Genomic DNA, 24,250 nt, shown 5'->3' on the forward strand with positions numbered 1-24,250 from the left:
AAGGCCCTGCCAACAGCCTCTGCTGTTCCAGAGCAACACAGATTTGCAAAGGAATAGCACTGGCCTGGCCATTCTACCAGCCCACCACCAGACATTCTTGACAAAGCAAGTCACCCGAAAGCCTGGCCACACTGCTCTTGCAGCAGGTTAGACCCCTGAGAATAGACAATGTTTTCTTGTTGTTATAAATAAAACCATCAGAACTATTCCTTTCCATACTCCCTGAAAACTGTCCTCTCTCTCCTGTTACAGAGACCAATTACAGACTAACTTCCCACTGACATCTGGGTTGACACGTGTGGTGGTTTGAATATGCTTGGCCCAGGGAATGGCACTATTTGGAGGTGTGGCCTTTTTAGAGTAGGTGCGGCCTTTGTTGGAGGAAGAAGTGTGTTACTGTGGGTGTGGGCTTTAAGACCCTAGTCCTAGCTGCCTATGTGCATTTGGAGCAAGATATTGAACTCTCTGCTCCTCCTGCACCATGCCTGCCTGGATGTCGCCATGCTTCTGTCTTGATGATAATGGACTGAACCTCTAAATCTATAAGGTCAAGAGTTAAGACTCAAAATATTACCTGCTGGTTCTTTGGGGGGTGGGCAGTGCAAACTTCTGCTAACATTTTCAATTTACCAGAACTGGACCATAGAAAACATAGGTGACAGCAAAGGGGGGGGCAGTATCATGTAAATATCATCTCAAACAGTTCTGAGAACTACTTCAGTGAGACAGCCATTGACTTAGGCTTGCTACCCATCTGAGTGAAAGAGGCAAACTGATAGGTCTTATGTGTCCATCACCAAGGGACATAATAATCTGACACAGTAGCAATGACACAGACTCTTTGTTGCATGCAGGTGTTTTTTTTTTAAACATGCAGAGACTGAAAAAAGGAGAGATTCAAGCTTTAAAGTATGCCAATACATAATTATGTAATAGAATCAATCAATCTCTCTTTCTCTGTCTCCTTCCCTTCTTTTTCCCATTCCCTCCCTCCCCCCGCCTGCTACCTCTCTCTCCCCCATGAACTCTACAATGTTTACCTTGTTCAGCCTCTCAATAAACGTGGGCGACACAGACAGGGCATTGCTCAGTGTTCTAGACTTGAGAGTCTACATTTACTAACACACCGTCTTGAGCCAGTCCCAACCCAAGCGAGCCCACCATCTTTCCACAAGTCAAAGGCTCTGAGGTTTCATTGGCTACTGCTGCCAGAGCAGCATTTGGAGAGGGAAAGGGGCCCACACTGCTGGGAGGTTTACCTGGCTGGGACAGTGGAACTTCCTGTACATCTCCACTAACATATGTGGTTAGGGGTTGAATCAGCTGTTGAGGCAAAGCTGGCAGGGCGCTGAAATCATCCATGAGGTATACCAGGCTGGGGTTAAAAGCAATACGCTCTAACTCAGCCTTATCCGCCTGATTGGTCCCCACACAGAAGGTCAGCACCCCTGAGCGCACCAGGGCATTGGCAGCTTGCAAATAGACATCCTCAGAAGGCCCGGCCATGAGCAAGAGCAGCAACTGAGGTACATGTTCACGAATCCTGCTGCCGCCTGCCTCCGTGAAGTGATTGGCATGGACATAGCTCAAGGCAGAGCCTGCATTCAAGCTGGAGCCCCCCTTGAGCTGCAAGCGCCTCAGGTGAGCGAGCAGCTCTGACTTGGTCTGATACGTGTCTAGAGAGAACTCCGTGACCGGAGTGTCACTAAATTGCACCAAGCCAACACGGATATTGTCACTTCCAACATCGAGGCTGTTAACTAGGTTGGTTACAAAGTCACGCACATAAGGAAAATTGTTTTTCCCAACGTTGTCAGAGCCATCCAAAAGGAAGATGATATCCCGTTTGTTTACGTGAACTGCAGTGAAGCACAGAAAACACAGTGAGACACGCCCCTGAGAGGGCTTCCCATGTGTGCCCTGAGGGGCACACATGACACACTCAGAACATGGAGGGAGTCAACGTGGCAGAGCAGGTCATCTGGTAAAATATGGCAAGCGGCTGCATATTTTCCCCTTGCGGTGGCTGGAGCATGTGAGGCACACTGATAGCCAAGTGTACAAAACCAAGATTGCTCACAGACAGACAAAGCACCGGAGTTAGAAGGTTTACAACCAACATCACCAGAAGAATCCTGAAACATTGTTTCCTCCCTGGAACTGAAGTCCACCGGGTGCTGTTCTTTTCTTTTGCTCATTGTCTCCAGACCGCCAGTCACAGGATGCTCGCCTATGCTGGCTGGGTCTTCTGGGACTCACCCAGGTGCACATAGCTCTTTCTACCCAAGGCTCAAGAAACATCAGCCCACATGGACCTAGAACACAGCCTCTTTAAGACTGTTTGCCAATCAAAGGATATGGTCTTAAAACTAGAGTCCTCATCCTCCTGTCCTCCTTTCTGATTAGGGGTCACTTCGGCACTAGGTAATAGGGTACCCTGGAGAGAGCCTCCAAGGAGATGTGGCAGCATCACAGATGTGGCAGCATCACAGATGTGGCAGCATCACAGACGGTTAAAATAGATACCAACTTAGAATCTAAAATCACCCAAGAGACAGACCTCTGTGCAGGTCTGTAAGGGAGTTTCTAGGTTGAGCTATTGAGGTGGGAAGATCCACCCTAAATGGAGATGTCATCTTTCTGTGAGCTGAGGCCCTTTCTGGGCAAGAGAGCATCCAGTGGTCACCAGAATCCATCTCTCTCTGCTTTGTGACTACGAATATGACCAGCTCCTGCTCTCAGGCCCCGCCCCACCATTGCAGACAGCATCCTCAAGCCGTGAGCCAGAGTCAACCTTCCTTCACTACCTTGATGTTGTCATGTATATTGTCACAGATGTCAGAGAAGTTGGGTGACGAAGGGATTGTATCCTGGGTTTGGCCATGAAGAAAAGCTTATCTGTGGGTCCCATATCTAGGGATTTAACCAGTGCTCAAAATATTTGGAAAAATATATCTGTACTGAATATGATTCAGTACAATGTTATGTCCCTTGCCAGTACCTCCTATATAATTGGCTACAATGTTAAACTCACATTTGTCACAGTATGGATAAGAGGATATATACGAATTACACTTGAGCACTGTACCATCTTAAAGAAGCGTGTGTGGATTTCTGTATTCATGGGTGGAGGGAATTGACCCAGCCCCTATGGATACTGAAGGACACATTCAGACTTACTACTTTCCCCCATGCGCCACTGTAATTCAGAGTAACAACATAGGAATGTTCATGCATTTAACTTTGACTACAGGAGAGTGGATGAGAGAGAGAAGGGGAGAGAGAGAGAGAGAGAGAGAGAGAGAGAGAGAGAGAGAGAGAGAGAGAGAGAGAGAGGACTATTTAAGGACTCTCAAGACTGAGGAGCAAGCAGGACGCCCATGCAGTAGATTCATGCACTGTACAGCCCTTCTGTGTGAGGTCTGTGTGGAAAGCTGGATTCCAGGATATCCATCTTCTCTTCATTGGGGATGAAGGTTTGTGTTAACCCAGTTCACGGGCTGAGAGCTTTAGTGTCTCTAGAAATAACTGCGCTGTAAATCATACTAAGCGAGGAGCTGGAGGACCACACCGTGGAAGGGGAGCTGGGCCTTCGCACTCATCTCTCAGTATATTTTCCTGTCTAAGAGAATCCCATCTACAGAGTGAAAAGAGGGCTAAGAGCTGAGGGTGCTACATCAACTGTGAGTAGAGATCCTGTCAGCTCAGGAAAGTCCTTGGCTGAGGGGAGGTTCCTGGAAAGGGTCGCTAATAAAAACAGAAGAGAGGTCAGTCGGAGAACCGAGAGTGACTTCTGTGGCCAGAAGCTGTCCAGGCAGGTGATCCTAGGATGCTACAGTTTAAAATCATAGGCATTTACAGACTGACATTTTCAACCCTACTGTTTCAACCCTGCGGGGAAAACTAAATGGTTGCTTTCACCGTGAAAACAGCAATCTGTCCGCTAAACCTCCAGTATGGTACCAGGTATTTCTCAAAGTGTCTGCCTACCAGCCCCTTCCTGCATATGCAAACCACAGCCACCATACCTTCTGTAGTTCCGGTGAGGGTCCTGAGGGGTGCCATCAGGCTGGGCAGCATGCTTTGTAAGGGAGCAGGGCGGAACTCAGCAGGAATGAAGACCAGGGAGGAGTCGAAAGCGATCTCGTTCAGCTCGTCTTCATCGGCGGCCCTGCTGCCAACGACCAAGGCCATGATGCTGCCTTTCTGCAGCTCCTGGGCGGCCTGGCTGATGTCATCCTGTGACTTACCGCCTGTGATTAGCACCAGGAGCTTCGGAACCCCCTCAGCGGCCCTGTGGCCGGCTGAGCTAGTGAAGAGGTTGTTTCGAACGAAGTCCAGAGCAGACCCCGTGTACAGGGCTGAGCCTTCCAGGGCCTTCATCTTCCGCACAGTGGTTATAGCATCCTTCTTGGTAGAGTAGGTATTTAAATAGAACTCGGGCTTGACGGTGTCTGCATACTGAGCCACTGATACCTGAACCAGGTCCTGACCAATTTCCAGCCTCTGGATGACTCTGCTAATGAAGTCTCGGATGGCATTGAAGTTAGCCTGTCCCAGGCTGGAGGAACCATCCACCAGGAAGACTATGTCCCTCTTGTTGACTTCCATGACTGTAGATAGCAATAATAAAAGATGAACAGAACAGCCTCCGGGATCAGGTTCAACAGAGTCACTGTAATACCCACTCTGTACAGGCTACTCTCCCTAGCCCTGGTCAATGTCCCTGGGAGAACTGTCACATATGATGACCGGCTCCTTTCCAACCCCACGTACCTGTAATGTGTTTCAGAAATAGCTTCGCAGAAGAAAGTTACCTTCAGCTTCACACACCACCGCTAAAGAGGTAACTGACTCCTTATTGCCCAACATAGTTTCAAGGAGCAAAGCTCGTGTCTGCTCAGAAAACTCTTTGTATCACTAGACCGACTTCAAATCCACACACAGTGTGAAAGAGAACAGAGACGCTCTGTTTTCTTTCCTTGGTTCTATATTGTATGGCTCCCTTTGGCAAGCAAAAACAAGGGTTTGCTAGATTATCAGAGATCTCGGAAAAGGAAACCAGTGTCCACCCCACCGAGGGCAGCCATAGCTTTTCACTTACTTCACAGTCTAGAGTGGGAATAGCAGTCAATGATAGGCCATGATCTGGGTTATGTAGATAAACCACGAAAGCAAGCACCTTGGCCAGATCACTACTGGCATTGATCGTGAGTTTGCCCAGCCACTGTCTCAGAACAACTTGCCCAAGGGATGGAAACAATGCCTCTACCAGACTCAAAGCCTATTCCTGATGTCTCAGGCTCCTCCTAGACTGTTAGTACTCTAGATGAGCCAAGCTGGAGTGGGTATGTTTACAGAGAAGCCCCTGTGTATCCTTTGTGCCAAACAGCCGGCATAACAACTTCATGCTTTACACCCAACAGAAGAAAGAAGGTTAGAGATAGAGGCAAGGAAGAGCTTCCTAAGGACTAGAGACACCTCTCATGATGTATTCTAAAACAGCTCATTCCCAGTCACAGGGACCAGAGGCTAAGAATATGGTGCCAGGGTCACTTTTGCTACCACAAGGAATGGCATTAGTGTGACTGAGCTTCCTCTAATACTCTCTGTACCAAAAGGAGACAAAGCTGAATTCCGCCAGGAGGGAGGTGTTTCTGCATAAGACTTTTATCCCAGATGCCCAGTTACCTGCAGGTGTAAATGTGTCTGCGACATGACCTGCCCTTGCTCCCTAGGCCACAAACATGGATGTGACCACCTATTCAGAGATCTCCTTCCCCCTTCAGATTGTAACACGCAGTCTCTTGGGGCTGCAACTTTGATTGTAACACAAAAATGCCTTTGCAGATACACCTAGTGCACGTGTGTATGTATAGTGGACTTCTCATTCCTTATGTCCCTGGGAACAGTATGCACACAAGCGCACACACATATATGTTGCACATATAATACATCTGTAGCACACATATTTCTCACACATCTCTCCCACAGCGGACTGATAGACAAATATCCACCAATGGGCACCTGAGAGGCGGCATGCTCCTTCCCAAGCATAACTCCAGGTTGTAACCTGATAATAGTCACACTCACCACCTCACAAGCTTTACCACTGCGCCATACATTTTACCAGTGGTCCATGGGAAGGACAGATGTTCACTCGTGGGGGACACAGAGACTATCCACCTTGGACTCAGCTCTGTGGAGTCTACAGTGGACCTTGGAGTTCTCAGGTTCCATAAGACATGCCCTCTTTAATTAGGGAAGAGGTCACTTGGTTTGTGTTTAAAGTTCTGGAAACTGCTAACAGGGAGACACCTGGAATGATGCTTAGGCAACTATAATGAGGACTGAAAAGGAAGTCCCAAACCACTCGAAGAGTGACCAGATTCCTGTGTTCACCTCATGCTCTGGCCCTAGCTGGTTACCCTTCTCAGGACTGGGTCCTTTCTCAGGACTTCTCCTTCTGTGGGATGGAGGAGCTGCTAAATGGACCGTCTGACACCCAGTTATCAAACCTCATGATTCTCTCAAGGATGACCAATACTTCCTCACTGCCATCATTCACCCCCTGCCCCCAATCTCCTCCACAGAGATTGGAGGAGCCATTGTCTCTTAGAAAGTGACCTTGAAGGTCCTGCTAGTTTCAGCCATGACTGATTCTCTTCAGCCCTTATTCCTGGGATGGCCAACAGGATACTCCATGATCCCTCCTCCCCCTCAAAGTCTGGGAGTTGGAAAAGGATATCCTCACTCTTCCCGTTAATATCACCAAACAAATCCTGTCAAATAGCCACTCTGTCCCCACCCTAGGAACTGCCTTCATGTCCATGCTACTCTTGTGTCCTGTCCTTGGATCTCCATCGACCCATCCTCTTCTCTCCCCATCTTCTAAAGGACTTGGGAAACGTCATCTAAAGCCCCAGTGCTTGCCGTGAGTGTGTCCTCCCATTCATCCACCCCTGTTTCTGGGGTCATGGCTACGATTACCACAGCTTTGCACACCCCTGAAATCTCCCTCATCCTGCCACCTGCCCAACACCTTCTCTTTCAGCCAACTGAAATCCCCACTTCTTCATACATCGAGTTCTCAAACAGGAGCTTCACCCCTTCCTCTCTCTCTCTCTCTTAGTCAACCTCTCTTAGCCTCACAACTCCCACCTTGGGCCTATCCTCACAGGCTCTCTGATTCACCAGCCCTCACTTCCCCTGTCCCCATCAGACCCTCCTGGCAGAGCCACAGTGGCGTTCTTCCCTTCTCTCCTTGTGACATCCCACAAACCGATGCACAATCAGGAAGCCTTCACTCTACAGCTGGAACCTCAGAGCACACACGGGTGGTGACACCAATGTGCCACAATGAGAGGCCCCCCAGAAAGCTGGTCTCCCCATTCTCCAGAAAGAGCACCTCAGGACTCTGCTCTCTGCTCAGTCCTCCGCTGTCACTACCGTAGGAGGGTCTGACCTGTCACTAACAACTACAGTATCTGCAGATTCTCCCTCCCCAAAGCCAAGCCTCTGCCTGTGCCCCCTTCACTCCACCTGAGCTGCCATCTGTCTGTCATGTCAGGACGGGGACCTCGATTTTTGATGCAAGGCCACCCTGTCTGCCATTCCCTATATCTGGAATGCCCTTCCCTCTCCTCTTCTTTCCCTGCTCATTTATGTCCTATAACTTTGCAGACCATTCTACTGAGTCTCCTGCCCCCATCCTCTATAATACAGCCCCCTTTGGTGGCCTTGAAACTTGTCACACTTGAGACATGGCTTATTGTTTCATCATTAGCTCACATGTGACAGACCCAATGACTATATCTCTCCTTCTCCTCCCAGTGTCTCCAGTGTTTGACAGAGTGACTGGCACACATCAAATAGTCAATAGCATCTACTGAAGAGTTATGAAGTCATCACTGAGACAAACAGTGATGTCTGTGAGGAAGGGGCTAAGATGCTAGTTAACTATAAGAAATCCAATAGAAGAATAACATTTAAATGCAGATACTGGAGCTTCTCTTAAGGCAAAGATATCTTCACCCAGCAAATTCTTGGATGAGAATTTAAGAAATCAGAGCCCATAGATGTTGTATGATCTAGCCAGGGTCTCACACACACACACACACAGACACACAGACACAGACACAGACACACACACACACACACACACACACACACACACACACACACACACACACACACACAAAGTCCTCCCAAAGTCAGCCATGGTATTGATTCTGCTCCTAAAGAATAGAGCAATGGATTGCTTCCGGTGTAGGCAGGCTCAGAGAAGCATCAGTGGGCTGTGCATTTCCCCATCTCTGTTTTCTTTCTGTCAGAGCCAGAGCGAGGCAGCTGGATGGATACTGCAGCTCAAACCACAGCTGGACAAGACTCAGACCACAGCTAGGCAGGACTCAGACCCCGAGTCCCTTTCTTCAATGTTTCCCCTCAAGAATTCAGATCAGGCTGCTGACCTCCCTTCCTGCACCCTGTCCCCCATCAGAAAGAAGGAGAGCAAAGTGGGGCACAACAAGCTACAGCCAGACTGACCCCAGAACCCATATTTACCAAGAGCCTTCCCGGGAAAGAGGTTCCCACAAACAGTTCTGGTACCGAAGTCAGTTGAAGATGCCCTGGAGCCCTGAGCTTCCTGTCACAACCGCCATTATCACCAGAGCTCTGTCTTAAATTTATCTGAAGGAATCTATCCTGACTCTGGCTGAATTTCACACTGAGGAATTATAGCCAGGTTTCTGTTACCACCGTGTTATGATTAGAACCGCCAATTCACAAAGTACCGGGCAGCAGAGGGCAGCTTCGTACATGAGCCGATGGGGAGCTTTAAAGTGTTTCATTCAGACTTTAAAGTGTTCTTCTGTTCATTCCGTGCTGTGGCATGTTCACCCAAACATTTATTTTTGAGACCACAGTTACCCCTTTGGCTAAGAAAAACCAGCCTGGAATCGCAGAGATACAGCAGGTAAGACCTATTATGATAACGGTCACTTCACAGGTCTAAGCTCTTTCTTTATAAAGTTAGTACCCAGGACTAGGCATACAAGTGCAGAAAAATTAGAATCCCAGACTGCAGATGCTAATCAGCGTCTCCCATGAGCCTCTTTTCATGTGCTTACTTTCACTGAGCCTGTACTCTGCTGAAGAACAACGAGGAACAGGGTCTTGTGTTCAAGGATTGATCTGAGCGCATCCCTACTCAAAGACACCAGAAAGGAGCGAATTGGATGTTTATGGATACCGAAGCCTTTGGTAGCAACTGTGTCCTCCACTTATTCGATGGTTTCCACTGCCTGTCTAGGTCATAAAAATGACACCATCTGGGATGGAACCTCAGACCAACAGCCTTTCTGGTGTCCCTACACTGCCCATGTTTAAGTGTGTATGTCACATATGATGTTGGTTGGCTTGCTTAAATGACTCTAGTTGACTGTACTGCAAAGCATGCCATTCAAAACAATTTCTTCCAACCTTGGAATGACAGGACCAGGATTTCTATAACTACTCCACTCAGCAGGAGCTCGATGGAGACTTACCTTCAGAAATGTCCCTCCCACATCCACTACACTGAGCCAGGAGCAGAAGCCACTCCCCTTCACCGCCTTTGGGAAGACACTATTTATGAGTGCCCTTCTAACACATTGACTTTACCCGGGAGTGGCTTTTGTTGTGAATCCCTCAAGCCTCTTTCAAGATGTATTCGTTACATTTTACATTTGTTACATTGTTAGCCTAAAGGCCACAGATTCCATACAACCCATGTTCTAAGAGAGTGGTCCACTCACTTGTCCCGTCTTTAGATTCCTCTGAACAATGCAATGACCACACACAGGCCATACGGAAGCCAGCACATCCCAGAATGACGACTGGCTGTGAGTACTTACGGGTTCTCCCAAGGTGAATCACTCCAGTTCCCACTTTTATGACAAACACCATATAGCACACCCCCACTCCTATAGAGATGGCAAAAAAAAAGGCATACATACCTTGTGTGACAATAGCTGGTTGTTGCAAGACAATGTGCCTTTGGGCCACACCAACAAGGTATGGCAGTAATTGCTCCTGGAGGTCCCCAAAGCTACGGAATTCCGGGACAGTAAACACCAAGCTGTCATCGGTAGCTATGTGCTGAAGCTCTACCCTGGAGGCAGCCTGGGCTCCGAGGCCAAATGAGAACACACTACCCTGCTTCAGAGCTACCACTGCATCTCGAATCTCATCACTAGAAGGCCCAGCACTTATGAGGACCAGCACCTGGGGGACCCCTTCCTCCACACGGCTGCCACCTGTCCGAGTGAAGTGATTCTCTACTACAAAGTCAAGGGCCTGGCCTATATTGGCCAACTCCCCGCCAGCAAAGCTGAGCCTTTTGACAGCATCCAGAACTGCAGCCTTGGAGGGGTAGCTATCCAAGGAGAACATGGTTCTGGGCTCGTCACTATACTGTACCACCCCCACTCGGACCTGCTGATTTCCAACTGAGAGTCTCTCAAGGACATTTACAAGGAAGTCTCGAATGACATCGAAATTGGCCTTTCCGGTGTTCTGTGATCCATCAATAAGGAAAATAATGTCAGCTGAGTCTTGTGCTTTAAAAGAAAGAAATGCAAAAAAAAAAAAGTGAAAGTGTTAGAACAAGTGACCACATGCATCATCCCGGCTTTCAGACGTGTTTCCTTGGAAACCAACAAGAAACACGAAACACAGACAAACAAAACACAATGTCGATGAAGGAATGTGAAGTCTCTTTTAGTTCTGCATTCTGAGTGGATAAGAGGCAACGTCTGAGGAATGGTGGTTGAAGTAGGGGCATCTATAGAAAGTTTTCATCTGTGATTCCTTCACAGTTAAACTTCAAGGCATCATACCCCAAGAGAAATCAACATTCTGGATGTTTCTTCTAAATTTAGAGGGAAGTATAATTGTATCTGATTATAGGATACTATGTTGCAGGAGAGAGGATTAGGTTGACATAAATTCAAAGGTTGTTTATCATTTGTGCTCATTTCTCCTGACTCCTCAAGTGATTACAAAGATTTTTTGAGGCAAATTTGCAGTTTAGTAAACAAAAGCCCAGGTTCATGGCCCAGGGACTGAGAGTTGCAAAAGGTTATTTAATTCCCTGGGGTAACTATTGCTTGTTTTGTTTCTTGGAATCAAAATGGATGACCCCACACACATCTGGGATCCAAAACTCAGACACAGTTAAAGTCTTAATTTTAAGATTCCTTGACACATGTCAGATCCTACAGTTGTCTCTCGGGTTCTTGGCTGTGTGAAATCCAAATGTCGGGCTGGAACCAGAGATGTTTGGTTTGCATTGCCTCTGTATTCAGTCAAATAATGAAGAACAATGTTAAGCAGAGTGATGTGAAGCCAGTCATGACATAATTATCCAACCTCATTTTATGACATTTGATGATTGCCTAGAAGAACCAAGACTGGCTGAGAGATCCTAAGCCAATCAGCATTGTCATCATTGAAGGACATAAAAATGACTGCCAAAGACCTCTTTATTTTCTCAGCGAGGGAAACTTGAACTTTCAATTACTGGAAACAAGGGTTACACTGAGGCTCAGGTAAAGGGGAGCAATGAGTAAGCCTACACCAGAACAGGGGAGTCCAAAGGCCCAACTTGCACTCTAAAACCATACCACTTCATACTAGAAGAAGGGCAAAACTGCCCTAGCAAATGTTTTAATGAATTAAGGGTGTACTGGGGACAAGAAGGGCCTCTGTGTGAGGATGAATATTCTACTCGAGGGCTCGGAAGCACAGCGATTACACTGTAATGCAAGAAAGGACCATTCATTCAGGTCTTTGAGTGCCAGTGGGTGTTTTATATTTAAATTTAGTTTTTCCTTGTGCCAGACGATCTGTTTATATTCTCTCTGGGGAAAAGCTCATCTCACAAAATTGGAGTTTTTCTCTGGGGCAGTGTTCTCATGAGAGGAAAAGCAGGGAGGACGAGGCTTAGGCACCATCTTCCTTCCCTACCTACTTCAAAGACCTTGACAACCCCTTCAGGGTTTAACCCTTTGCACAGGGAAAGGGAGTAAACTTGAAATGTTGCTACCCCTGCTCTCCTGACAAGGTACAAGAGGACAGTCACTTTGTTACAGTAACTAAGATCTTAGGTGTTAGTAACTGTTGTACAAAATCAACCTAAGACCAGACCCTTGGCTTGACTTCCAAAGTATTCACCAGTCTTCAGCCAGAGTAGAAAGAAGATTCCAGAAGGATCTTGGGAGAATGCAGAGCCAGGGAGCGTGAATTGCAAAGATCATAAAAATTACTCTCGGGGTTGGGGATTTGGCTCAGTGGTAGAGCGCTTGCCTAGGAAGCGCAAGGTCCTGGGTTCGGTCCCCAGCCCCGAAAAAAAAAAAAAGAAAAAGAAAAAAGAAAAAAAAATTACTTTCACCATTGCATGGCGTACACCATAAATCGCCTCCATATTTCCAGATCTACGCCAGTGACCTCGAAGGACACAGAAGGGCCTGTTTCTTACACACCCTATCAGACATCTTTTTCAAAGGTTCTTCATGATAGAGATGGACAATAAACAGATCTTCAGTCATAGCACGGCATGATTCTGCCTTCCTTACATCCACCTCTGCCATTCTTTGGTAGCAATTTCTAATGGCGTATATACCACTCAAGAACTCTCTGGATGGGGGAGCCGGCTGAGGGGGGTGGGCTGAACATGGTCAGGGGTAGGTCATAAAATGATGGATAATTTGTCATCACTGAGTCAGAACCATGATCCTCTTACACACACAATAATGGAACACACAGAGCATGCTTTGTTAGCCGTGAGAGCCGAAGCCACACAAAGACCCAGGGGGTCCCGGGTTCTTGTGTGCAGCAAGGCGCACCAGCGACCAACACCAATTCCAAGAGAAATCAGATCAGCCTGAAAGTGTAAAATATGGAAGCTGGTGGTCTACATCGTGTCTCATGTGTCATACCCTCTGTGGTACTTTCTATGGAAAGAATTCAAGATGTCCCTGGAAGAGCTCTAAGCCCCAGTTGCCTGGGTGTCCAGGAATTTTCCTGAGAGAAACACAATTTGTAAAGAAAATGTATGCGGGGCTCCTCAGAATCACCTGCAGCTTCTGTTTTATAGTGAAGGTCTCACATCTCAGTTTCGCCCATTTCCAAAGGGTGACAAGGGGACTTAAAGAAACACACACATACAACCAAGACTAACTAGCAGGGCAGGGTCCATGCAGAATGGTGATCGTTAGGGCCCTGACTGTGTATGCTCTCATGTTAGAACCAGAAATAGTAATAGGGAATGTGTAAGGTCCCTATAGCAATCTCAGTCAGGCCACTGATGTGCCTTTTCAAGGATTTTATGCAGGACTCACGATTACGATCATTTTATCGTATTTTGGTCTTGCTATGGAGCGAACACCCAGTGAGATGTGATACAAAAGAATTGCAGAGCGCAGTTAATCAGAGAAGACAACAGACCAGTAATACTCCACCCTGGTGCTGCCAGTGACTTAGACATAGAAGACAGAGATGCTCTCTTGGCATAAAAACAAAGGGTTTTAGCTGTGTAGAAATATGCAGCCGGTAGGCTCTTGGCTCTTGCTGTGACCATTTCGGTTCCTATCCTTTATATAATGGCTACATTATCTATTCGTGTTCACTAGTTTGTCAATACATGAACTTTAGAAATGTGCTGTTCTCTAATAACCACGTTTTCAAATGAGTATGTCATTATTCTGAAAGGAGTGGGTCAGAGACTCCTGGTAGACGTGTACAGCTGACCCAGGTGCCCTCTTGTCCTTCCCTCTGAAACTGGGATACCATCCAGGGTGACCTACCACCTGGCAATTATAAAACAATTCCAGAGGAGAGACCCCACTCTCTGGAAGCAGGGAACCCTAGTAGTACAGATAAGTGGACCAGGCAGTCTCCTCCCTGTCATTTGGTACACTTTGGTGGCCCCAATCCTACCAAAGTTGAGATGAAGGGGAACTGTGGAGAAGTCATGGAGGACCAGCCTTCAGAAACTCCTTAGGATGTGTCATTCCCAAAGTCCTATGTACCCAAGCCTTGTATATCCATGGAACAGGTTTCTTTCTGCTCACACCCACAACCCCTCTTCACCTGCAGTTTTCTAAATCTCTGTGATGAAACAGGACTGACGTTATTTCCTTATAGCTGCCCCTTATAGCTGACTATAATCCCAAAGGCTTGCCGCCTGTTCCGTCTGTCTCCGCTAGGTCCCCCCACACGCTCCTTAGAGTGCTTGACTCATGCCTCAAATTCTCTACTGACTCTTCATTCCACTCCCTAGCATCTCCATTGTAGGAGAATGGCTTCACCAGATGCTTTAAATCCAGCCTCCTGCCACAGCCATCCTCTTGGCAGAGGGAAAAAGCTGCCCGTGAACTTGGCTCCCTCTACCACCTCCTCTGGGATGTACATACCTCCCGAATCCTGGCTGCAAGATCACTCTTTCCCTAGTCAAGAACCAGCTACCACCCATTTTGCTTAGCCTCTCTCCATAGCCCCAGTCGAATGGTGATCAACCTGCCGCCACACTGCATACTCAAGAGCTGTCTGAAGAGACCTTTATGGCTGTGTGGATGACCAGCCTCTCACTTCTTCTGCCTCTCCCCTAGAAGCCCTCTCTAGAGGGCATAGGTTGCCCTTCTGGCCTCATTGACCTCTCCAATTCTCCAACTCCATGATTCCCAAACGCCCTCTTACTATACCCTGGCTGTACCCTTGATACGCACTCAGCTGTCCTAAGGACAGTCCCCAGGCATCTCATCCTTTGACCCTCAGAATTCTCCCCATTCACTCCAGCATTTCACCCCCTTCCCCACCCTGCCAGGACACCAAGGGAGGGTGTGGCTAAGGTCCTCATAGCTTCTAGGTAACTGCATTACCTGAGTGGATCTCTCTTTCAAAACTCTCCATCTGGGAGTTCTCCAGCTTCTGATGTACCTGAGGAGTTTGACGCAAGCTAGGGAAGGGGCCTACTGGTGAACGTTCCCCTGGCTGGTAAGCTCTGGCTTTTATTGCACATTGCTGCGAGTCCACAGTCATTTCCTAGGTGTGACCCTCGTCACATCTCTGCAATCATTGTTCCAAATAGCTCCAACCGCAGGCTCCCAGACCTGGCGCTCTCCCCGTCCACCTAAGTCCATTCCACCTGGGCTCCTCAGTTTCCCCACATGAGAATTCTAGGGATGCAGATCCTTCCTCTCCTTCAAGAGACTTGAGTCTCTCCTCGCAGGCTTTTCTACGCTACAGCTACCCTCTCAGGATCTCCCTCCTTCCCACTTGCTGCACAGACTTGAGCTCTCTATAGACTTGTGCTCTAGCACAGGGCGCCCTGCCCCCATCCCGGCTGATGAAGCTAATCCTGACCATGAGGCAAGATTGCTGTTGGAAGGTAGAATTTGCATTCTTGTCACATTTCTTCCCTCTCAGTCTTTTGGGCATTTATCAGTGAAAGGAAAATCAATGGCCTTGATTGATTTAAGGACTCTCCTGTCACTCATTCTGAAATGGTAACATCCAATGTGACAGCCACCGGCTGCTGCATACTCCCAGGTTGACCACAAGTAAAGCATTAGAATCTGAAGAGTCTCATGGTTTCAGTCCCAGGGCACAAAAGATACAACAGTGCAGACCACGGGCAGGAATGCCATAGCTCAGAACTAGCTCTTTCCCCAGCTTGTCACCTATGCTTTAGGACTCACTTTCTTCTAAAATGAAAACTTAGGGAAAAAAGCTTGGACCACATCACAGCTAAGACATGGTCCTCTGATTCTGTCAAATCTTTAAAACAAACACAGGCTTCCTCTCCTCCCTCAGCCTAGTTCCTCTTAGATGGATGCCTGTCCCATCCGAGGAAGGCTTTCTTCTTAAGGAAGGTAAACTAGCCCTGGGATAGCATCGGAATGTGGGTTTTGAAGTTCAAAGGTTGTCTGTTTCCGAAACCTCCTCTTGGTACAGGTGGAGGCTGTGTTTGAAGGAGACTTTGTTTTTAACGTTTTCACGCCTTTGTTTTTAACCTTGAGAACATCTCTTCCCTAAGTCCCCAGCGTCTCTTAGGCACGATGCTGCTTTAGGCCAGTATTTGCTAAGCTCACAGCCACAGAGCAGCAGGGCAGGGATCAGCCTGGCAATGAAGACATTACCTGTGATGTCTTTAAGGCTTTCCTTGTCCCCAGCCCTTTCTGGATTCACAGAGGAGTGTATACAGGACACTAAGTTCCCTACCATGTCATGAAGTGAGGTAACGTTCTCTAGGTTGAAAACATGCATACTGAGCGGTTCGCTTGCTATTTCCCTTAAGGTTCTTTCATCTGCATCCTCAACTCCAACTGCAAACACGTTAACGTCCGCAGACTTAAGTTCCGCTGAGGGCAGAGCGAAGCCGTCCTCCTCCGATTGCCCATCAGTTAATACTACGATAACCTGAGGGACTCCGTCAGCGGCCCGGCTTCCAGAAGCCTCAGTGAGGTGGCTGTGAATTATATATTCTAATCCTTTTCCAGTTTGATTGCTTTCCCCAATGTAAGACATGTTCAAAATATGAGAAAGGACTTCTTGTTTAGAGTGGTACGCATTTAACAGGAACTCAGTATGTGGGTTTCCGTTGAGCCGGACCAGAGCAAAATGAAAATCATTGTCTCCCACAGATAAAGACTCTACAACATCAGACAGAAACTCTTGAACAAGCAGGAAACGGTCCTTCCCAGCACTCCAAGAGGAATCCACTAGAAACAATATGTCAGCCGTCGCACTGTTTTTGACATCTTTAAAAAAAGACATTGGTTCAGGTTTTTTCTGCCGATTCAGTGACCTCCTGTCCACGCACCTCTTCCTAAATAGACCTTCTGCTGTTAACAAATAAGTCACACATTTCGGCTAAATGAGGGCAAGTAGGAGAACTTACCTGCTGAGCAGAGCCAAGAAAGAGGCTGAAGCTGCTGTTATCCCCAGCCAATCGCCCAAGTTCCATACCGAGTAGCCCCAAGTCGGGGGTTAGCAGAGTGTTCCAGAAGAGGAGAAACAAGCCTGGGTGTCTTTGAGCTGAGGCATGACTGTTTGTGACAATTTGACCCTCCTATGTCCATCTGACCAGACCAAAGGGACCTCTTGTCTTTGGTAAGCAACCATCAATAGCAACTCGCTCCTCATCGTGAAGGAGAAAGTGGCCCCAGCTGAGGCATAAGGAGCCCACTGACGCTTCGGGAGCTCACCCCCAGCCCACAGGGCTTCAGAAAACATGAAAGAAATGTAATGTGACAAGTAACTCTGTAAGTGGGGAAAACCACGGATATTTAGAGGGAGAAGTCTTGTTTCTCTTGCATTTTCGAACATGAAGACAAGCTCTCTAAGAAGTTACTACATATCTCCATACCAGAGGAGCCTGCCTATACCCACTACCCCTGGCTAATGACAAGGAGACCCTGTCAAAGGCATCCAGTTCCAAAATAGCTTATCTTGCTGCCCTAAAATTCGAAAAGCAAATTCTTAATAGGAGTGTTGGGGCCCACTATTTAAAGTTGTTGAAGGAAACATTTTGTTTTTAAGGAACCAATGGTTCCCATGTATAACTACCATTCTGTGTCTATGGTTAGAGACGGAGGAAGTTGCGGTTTGTGTCTTTATTTTTTTTCTCATTTTAAGGAAAGAATTTTTATCACAATAATTGTCTTCTTCCTGCAGTCCAGTGCCAGAGATGTAGAAAAGTCGCTCATATGGAAAGCTTTATGGGATGGAGACTCTACTCAGACCCAGTGTGAAGATAATTCCGCTTACCAAGCAATTCAAGATTTGAAGTTCAAATTTTAGAAAAAAGAAAAGACAAGAAAAGCCACCTTGCCCTAGACACTGTATCTGTAAAGCCCGCCCACATCCCGCTGATTCTCAACATTCCCAGGCCCCATGTCAAGCTCTAGGTGATTTGATCTAGACTCAAACACTGCTGGTAACTTTTTTTTTTTCAATAAAATTAAACCTTACCTGATTGTTGTTGGGCACGAGTCATGGCGATGCCAGAGAGGAGAAGGCTAAAGACAGCCACTAGGGGCAGATGCCGGTGTTTCCTCATTTTGAATGTCTAAGCACCAAGTGTGAACCTAAAAGAAAGGACAAGGCCAAAAGAATGGTGGGTTTTAGCTCTCCAAAATCCGTGTGTGTGTGTGTGTGTGTGTGTGTGTGTGAGTGTGTGTGTGTGTGTGTGTGTGTGTGTGTGTGTGTGTGTGTGTGTGTGTGTGTGTGTGTGTGTGTGTGTGTGTGTGTGTGAGTGTGTGTGAGTGTGTGTGTGTGTGTGTGTGCTTTTTAGACTTCTGAACAGGCTTTTGCATGTGATTAGTGTTTGAACCAGCAACAAAGGAGTAGACTATAAATACACAGGCAGGTGGGCAGACAGGAAGACACAAACAGATACATTACATATCACATAATGGCATCCAGAGACACAAACAGATACGTTGCATGCCACATAATGACATTCAATTGGCAAAACCCTTAGAGACAGCTGTGGTCCCTCAAGGTTTCTTAACTAATAATGTTACAGTTCTCTCAGGATGAACCCCCCTCAAGAGGGGATCCACCCAATGCTATTCTCAGAATGGGCCCCCACTTCTAAGTGACATATGACTCATACACACACACACACACACACACACACACACACACACACACACACACACACACACTTGACTGTGCTGCAGGCCTGTAGTCTTAGTTACTGCGGACTGAAGTAGAAAGATCACAGATTTATGAATACAAGAGCAGTTTGATCTACAGAATGAGTTCAAGGCCAACCTGAGCAACTCACCGAGACCCTGTGTCAAAGTGAAACGTGAACGGTGAGCTGGAGATGCAGCTTGGCAATAAAGCATTTGTCTGATGAGCATGGAGCCCTTGGTTCCGCCCTCTATTCTACAAACAAGTGGGGTGTCAAGAAGAGACTAGAAAACACACAGTGGGTAGATGGAGCTCTTCCCTAGGGACCGCAGACTTTATTATTTGTTTTATTATATATGTGTGTATAGGTGTCTGAGTGTGTGTGGTTCTATTTTCTTAATGGACCTTCGTCGTGATTTCAGTACAATCTGGAACTTTCTTCACTCCAATCACTAAGGAATGAGCTAAGTGGGCACCCTCTTCTGAGAGTCATAGTAACTGACCCTCTAAGCGAGAATCTCTAACTCTATCATCGGCCGCGGTCAGGCACTACAAGACCAACTGTTTTTCCAAATTGAAGCAGGCAGCAACTTGAAGGCCGCATGCTCCTGAGGAAATGGACTGATGAAAGAGGACAGGGCTTGCCTCGTGTGCACAGAGGGTGTGGGGATGCACTGGTCCTCTTGATGGGATTAGGCTCTGCCTAGCCAGAGACAGTGAGGCCTGTGTCCAACTCCACCTTTTCCTCCCTTGCTAACCAGCATTTTCCCTGTCACAGGCCAACCTCGAATCTCACCACCATGGAACAAGCCCAGAGAGATTCGGTTTGGGAGACAACAAAGTCAGGGCTGAGGGCTGAGGGCTGAGGGCCGAGTGCCCATTGCCTGCTTTCCCACCATGCACCAGCTGGTGACTGCAAATATGACTTCCAGACAAGTCCAGGTTCTGAATGTTCAGTAGCCCATGTCCTCAGTCTGCCAACACCTTCTCTTCCCCCTCCGGCTTCTCCTCTGCCTCCTCAGCCTCTTCTCTCCAATAATGAACCAGCGTGGGCCTGGAATCTTCCTCAAGACTCCTCCATAGAGTTGCTTGGGGATTTCCATTCAGGCTGAAGTCTCCTTCCTCCTCCCCGTCTTCCCTGTGCCCCAAAGCACTGATCCCTGCTATTGGGGACCCATGGCCTTTGGTGGTGGGACTCAGCATCTCCCAGTGAGCAAATGAGAAGGCTGGAAGGCACTGGTGACCAAGGGTACTTCAAAGAGGCTCAGGGGAGAGACCAGAGCCAACAACACCATCAGTATTGGTTCTGTAAAGTGAGTTCAGATTCTCACTTTTTTTTCCCTTTGTATTGAGTTTGAAAACTGTTTGATAGTGGGAATCATCTGGAATAGTCTGTGGTTAAAGGGTGAAAGTCCATCTGGTTTAAGAAACTGAAAATCATTTAATTTAAGCATAGTTGGCTTACTTCATAATTTATGTTTCACTATTAGGGTATCAAATGGTAAAAGGGGCTCTTCTAGTGAAACTCTAGCTAAATCCATCTCGAATCAATGTGGACCATAATTCAGAGCCTCTGCTCCCTTCTCTTCTCTTCTCTTCTCTTCTCTTCTCTTCTCTTCTCTTCTCTTCTCTTCTCTTCTCTTCTCCTCTCCTCTCCTCTCCTCTCCTCTCCTCTCTCTCTCTCTCTCTCTCTCTCTCTCTCTCTCTCTCTCTCTCTCTCTCTCTCTTTCTCGCTCTCTCTCTCTCTCTCTCTCTCTCTCTCTCTCTCATTATATTAAAAAAAAATCCAAATACTAGTAAATTTCTTCTATATTCCTTGACTCGGGAAAGGTTTGAGTCTGGTGAGGAGGAATGAGAAGGGAGAACGCAGTGACCATGTACCACGGTTTGCACAAGAGCCTCCACCATTATGCAGTCAGAATAAGACTCCATGAGACCAGGAAGCTATGATGGTGGGAGTAGATATTCAGTATCCGAGACAGTGTCAAAAACAATAAAAACTCTGAGCTGATGTAGCTGCTGTGAAATTTAAGTCCACAGTCAAACCCATCAGAAAGTAAAGCTCAGGAGTGGGTAGCTGCAGTGGGAAGTCCCATTGAATGTTAAAAGAACTAACCAAGTTCTTCTCAAACTCTTTCCAAAACACCGAGGAAGAGGCAACCCCTCCAGACTTGTTTCATACGGCCAGGCTTATCTTAAAACAAGAATAAGAAAAAATACTACCAGAAAAGAAAAGTACAGCCAATGTTCCTGACAAATACTGATGTGCTCAGCCAAATTCTAGAAAGCCAAACTTAAAAGCAGCTTAAAATAAGGACATACCATTGCCAAGTAGGATGTGTTCCTGGAATGGAAAGATGGTGTGAAACATGATAGATAGATGATAGATAGATAGATAGATAGATAGATAGATAGATAGATAGATAGATAGATAGATAGATAGAGGAAATCACATGATCATCTCAGAGTTCATTTGACAAACTTTAACACATTGTCACAATACAGATAAATAAAATAAGCCATTCAAAACACTTGGACTTGAAGAAAACTACTACAGAATAAAGATAATACCCAGAAAGCCCAAGCAAACATCACAGGCAGTAGAGGGGGAACAAACCTGTTCAGGCAGAGCTCAGGGATGGAGGACTTACTTGATGAGCATATGAGAGATACTAGATCCCATCTCCAAACAACAAAAGACACGGTTGAAAATGGAGCCCTTTTCTGCATAGCAACCTTACCTTCTCTCTGGCTTCTTTTTAAGAGAAAATAGTAAGTAAGTCCTAATCAATTAGCGTGATCAGGCAAGCAAAGTGAGCTAAATGCATCCAAACTGAAATGGAACAAATAGCAACAAAAAGAAACAGTGGCATGACTCCTTCACAGGAGGCATCTAATGTACCCAGAGTTAGAAACTGAATGAATGGGGCATGCAGAGGAGGGAAGGCTGTACTGATGCTCTGTGGCTGCAGCAACTTCTACAAGGTCAAAAACGTCCAGAGAACTGTGGTACAAGGTACATGTAGCTAATGCTGTTGCATTGTATAGCAAAACACAGTTAAGATGCTACATTTTATGTGTCTGCAACAACAGAATAAGTAAACAAGTTAGAAAATTAAGGCAGTAAATATCGCAGCTGTTTTTAATTAATTTGCTTACTTAATGGGGGTGAGGGTTGGGGTGGAACAGGTGTGCCACGAGCATGCATGTGGGAGTCAGTGAACATATTGGAGGAGGTGGTTCTCTCCTTCCAACATGAGGGTCCTGGGAATCCAACTGAGATTTTCAAGCTAGGTGGCAAGCACCTTTACCCACTGAGCCATCTCACCCACCCCATTGATGGGTTTTTAAAAACACAGGCAATGATGCACCCCTAAAATCAGTCACTGAGTTGACAGAAATGATATTGAATATGGGAGACCTTTGAGGGGCCATAGACTTTGCAGTGAGAGGGAAGCAATGTATATGTCTGTGCCCCAGTATTCGAATAACACCACAGTTACTTCTGCTTGTAGCTAACACCTGAAAAAGAAGGAAGGGGGGCATGTAGTAATGAAATGATGACATTTGAGGGAAAGTTTTATGAAAATAAGAATCTGGTGTGAGCATGTGCACCTGGTTCCAGGTCACATCTTCCCCAACTGGTACCGTAGCATGGAATAGACCCTGGCTAAGGCCAAAGTTTGTGCATCTGAGCCTGACCCTCCCACAGGCTCAGCACTGGTCCTATGGTCCACCCTAGCTGCTTCTCATGCAACAAACACAGATGTGCACTTTCCCAGATGAGACGCTCTCACGACCCCAAAATTGTCACTGGAAAACTGATGGGAGAGAATACTGCGGTCAACTATTTGGTGACAAAGCTTTGCCTGGGAGTGAGGAGAAGGCAGGACACTTGGCAAAATGGGAGGGGCAGGGGTTAGGAGAGAAGAGTATTTCTGAGGCAAAATGCATAGAATACCTGAAGCTCATCCACAGATTTGCTGCTAAGTCTCCTTCCTGAGGCCAGGCCCAGCCTTAAAGAATGGGACACAGCACTGACTGAGGGAAGACATGCCCAAAGATGAGACCATAACCAAAAGACTCAATTCCCAGACCCAGCATGGGTTTGGATCTCCAAGGAACATCCACAGCGAGTATCACCTGGGACTCAGAAGCCACCCTGTGGCTCAGATTCCAAGCCTTCAGGGACTGAGCTCAGCTGCTGCAAAACCACCAGTCCATGCAACTACCCCTGGCCAACGTGTCAGCCTTAGACACAGAAACACACAACTCTGAGGAGCAGTCTTTGGTGCTCGGTGCTATGGCTCCATGGTGTGCCTGGAACTTAACGTAACTTCCGTGGCAGCGGTGGGGCTCTGCTCACAGTAAGTATGGAACCCACTGCTGATGGACTGGTCACCCTCTCACCATGTCACTGCCCCAACTCCATCCCTTCACTCTGTAGAACACTGCCAACCCCAAGTTCCACTCTGGAAACCTTCTAGACCTTTCTATCCTTCTAGACTATCCTAGAGTGTTTCTTCATTAAAAAGGTTAAAGCAAGTGCAATGCTTCTGTCTGTCTGTCTGTCTGCCTGCCTGCCTCTCTCTCTCTCTCTCTCTCTCTCTCTCTCTCTCTCTCTCTCTCTCTCTCTCTCTCTCTCTCTGTGTGTGTGTGTGTGTGTGTGTGTGTGTGTGTGTGTGTGAAATTAACTGATCATGCACACTCAGGACAACACAAAAGGACGCCGTACACATGCTAGTCTTCATTCTGCTTCAGCTGTGTAGACGAACATTTGATGGAGAATCTACACCCTTCTGGGTCCTCTCGAGGAATACAGTCTGTTCCTCCAGAATGCCTCACGGCTTTGTAATTAGTCTAGAGCTGTATTTTAATGCTGGGTCAACCTGTGGAAACTCTAAAACTCTCCCACCATTGTGCACCAAACTACATCTCTGAAAGAGCTATGCCTCGGGGACAGGGTGCTTTCTTTCTGTGACTCTAAATTCAGCTGTGCCACTTTCTGCCACCACATTCCATCAGAGTTTTAAGCATCACGACTTCAATCAAAAGATGTGCATGCAGGTCTTCTAGCATTCCGGTTCAATGATTTTTAAATATTTAATTAACTCAGGAAACGTAAAGCTTTAAGTAGCATTGTGTATGTATGTGTACGTATGTACGTGTGTGTGCATGTGTGCACATGTGCATATACCTGCCTGGGTGCCTGAAGAGGACAGAGGTCAATGTTATGTGTTTTCCTCAACTGGTTTCCACCTCAGGATTTGAGACAAAATCTCTCTCACTGAACACAGCAGTTGGGCTAGACTGACCAGCAAGCCTCTAGGAATCCCGGCTCTGCCTCCCAGAGCCAAGACAACAGGTGTGCATAACCACGGGGCTTTTTATGTGGGTCTTGGGTACAACTCAGTCCCCAAGCTTGCAAGGCATGGACTTCACTAGCTGAGCCACTGCTTCATCTTTCAAGGAGCATCTTGTGGGGGAATTAGGGTACAGGAATATGCTAGCACCTCGCTATGAGGCAATAAGCTGTGGGATCTATGGAAGGGAAAAGGTGGGGTCT

The 24,250-nt window shown here is 46.9% G+C and overlaps 1 protein-coding gene across 1 annotated transcript in view; it reads right to left on the bottom strand.

The window, feature by feature from the left end:
- The window catches only part of Col6a3 (collagen type VI alpha 3 chain), a 79,227-nt gene that overhangs the window by 45,100 nt on the left and 9,877 nt on the right, over positions 1-24,250 (bottom strand). The window contains exons 2-5 of the mRNA XM_032901603.1: positions 18,016-18,131; positions 9,999-10,601; positions 4,029-4,613; positions 1,260-1,859 (exon numbers count right to left, since the gene is read on the bottom strand). Of these exons, the coding sequence (XP_032757494.1) occupies positions 1,260-1,859; positions 4,029-4,613; positions 9,999-10,601; positions 18,016-18,103 (1,876 nt within the window). The 5' untranslated portion in view covers positions 18,104-18,131. The remainder of the gene's footprint in view (positions 1-1,259; positions 1,860-4,028; positions 4,614-9,998; positions 10,602-18,015; positions 18,132-24,250) is intronic.

Source organism: Rattus rattus, chromosome 4 (assembly GCF_011064425.1).
Source record: "Rattus rattus isolate New Zealand chromosome 4, Rrattus_CSIRO_v1, whole genome shotgun sequence".
Taxonomy (NCBI): domain Eukaryota; kingdom Metazoa; phylum Chordata; class Mammalia; order Rodentia; family Muridae; genus Rattus; species Rattus rattus.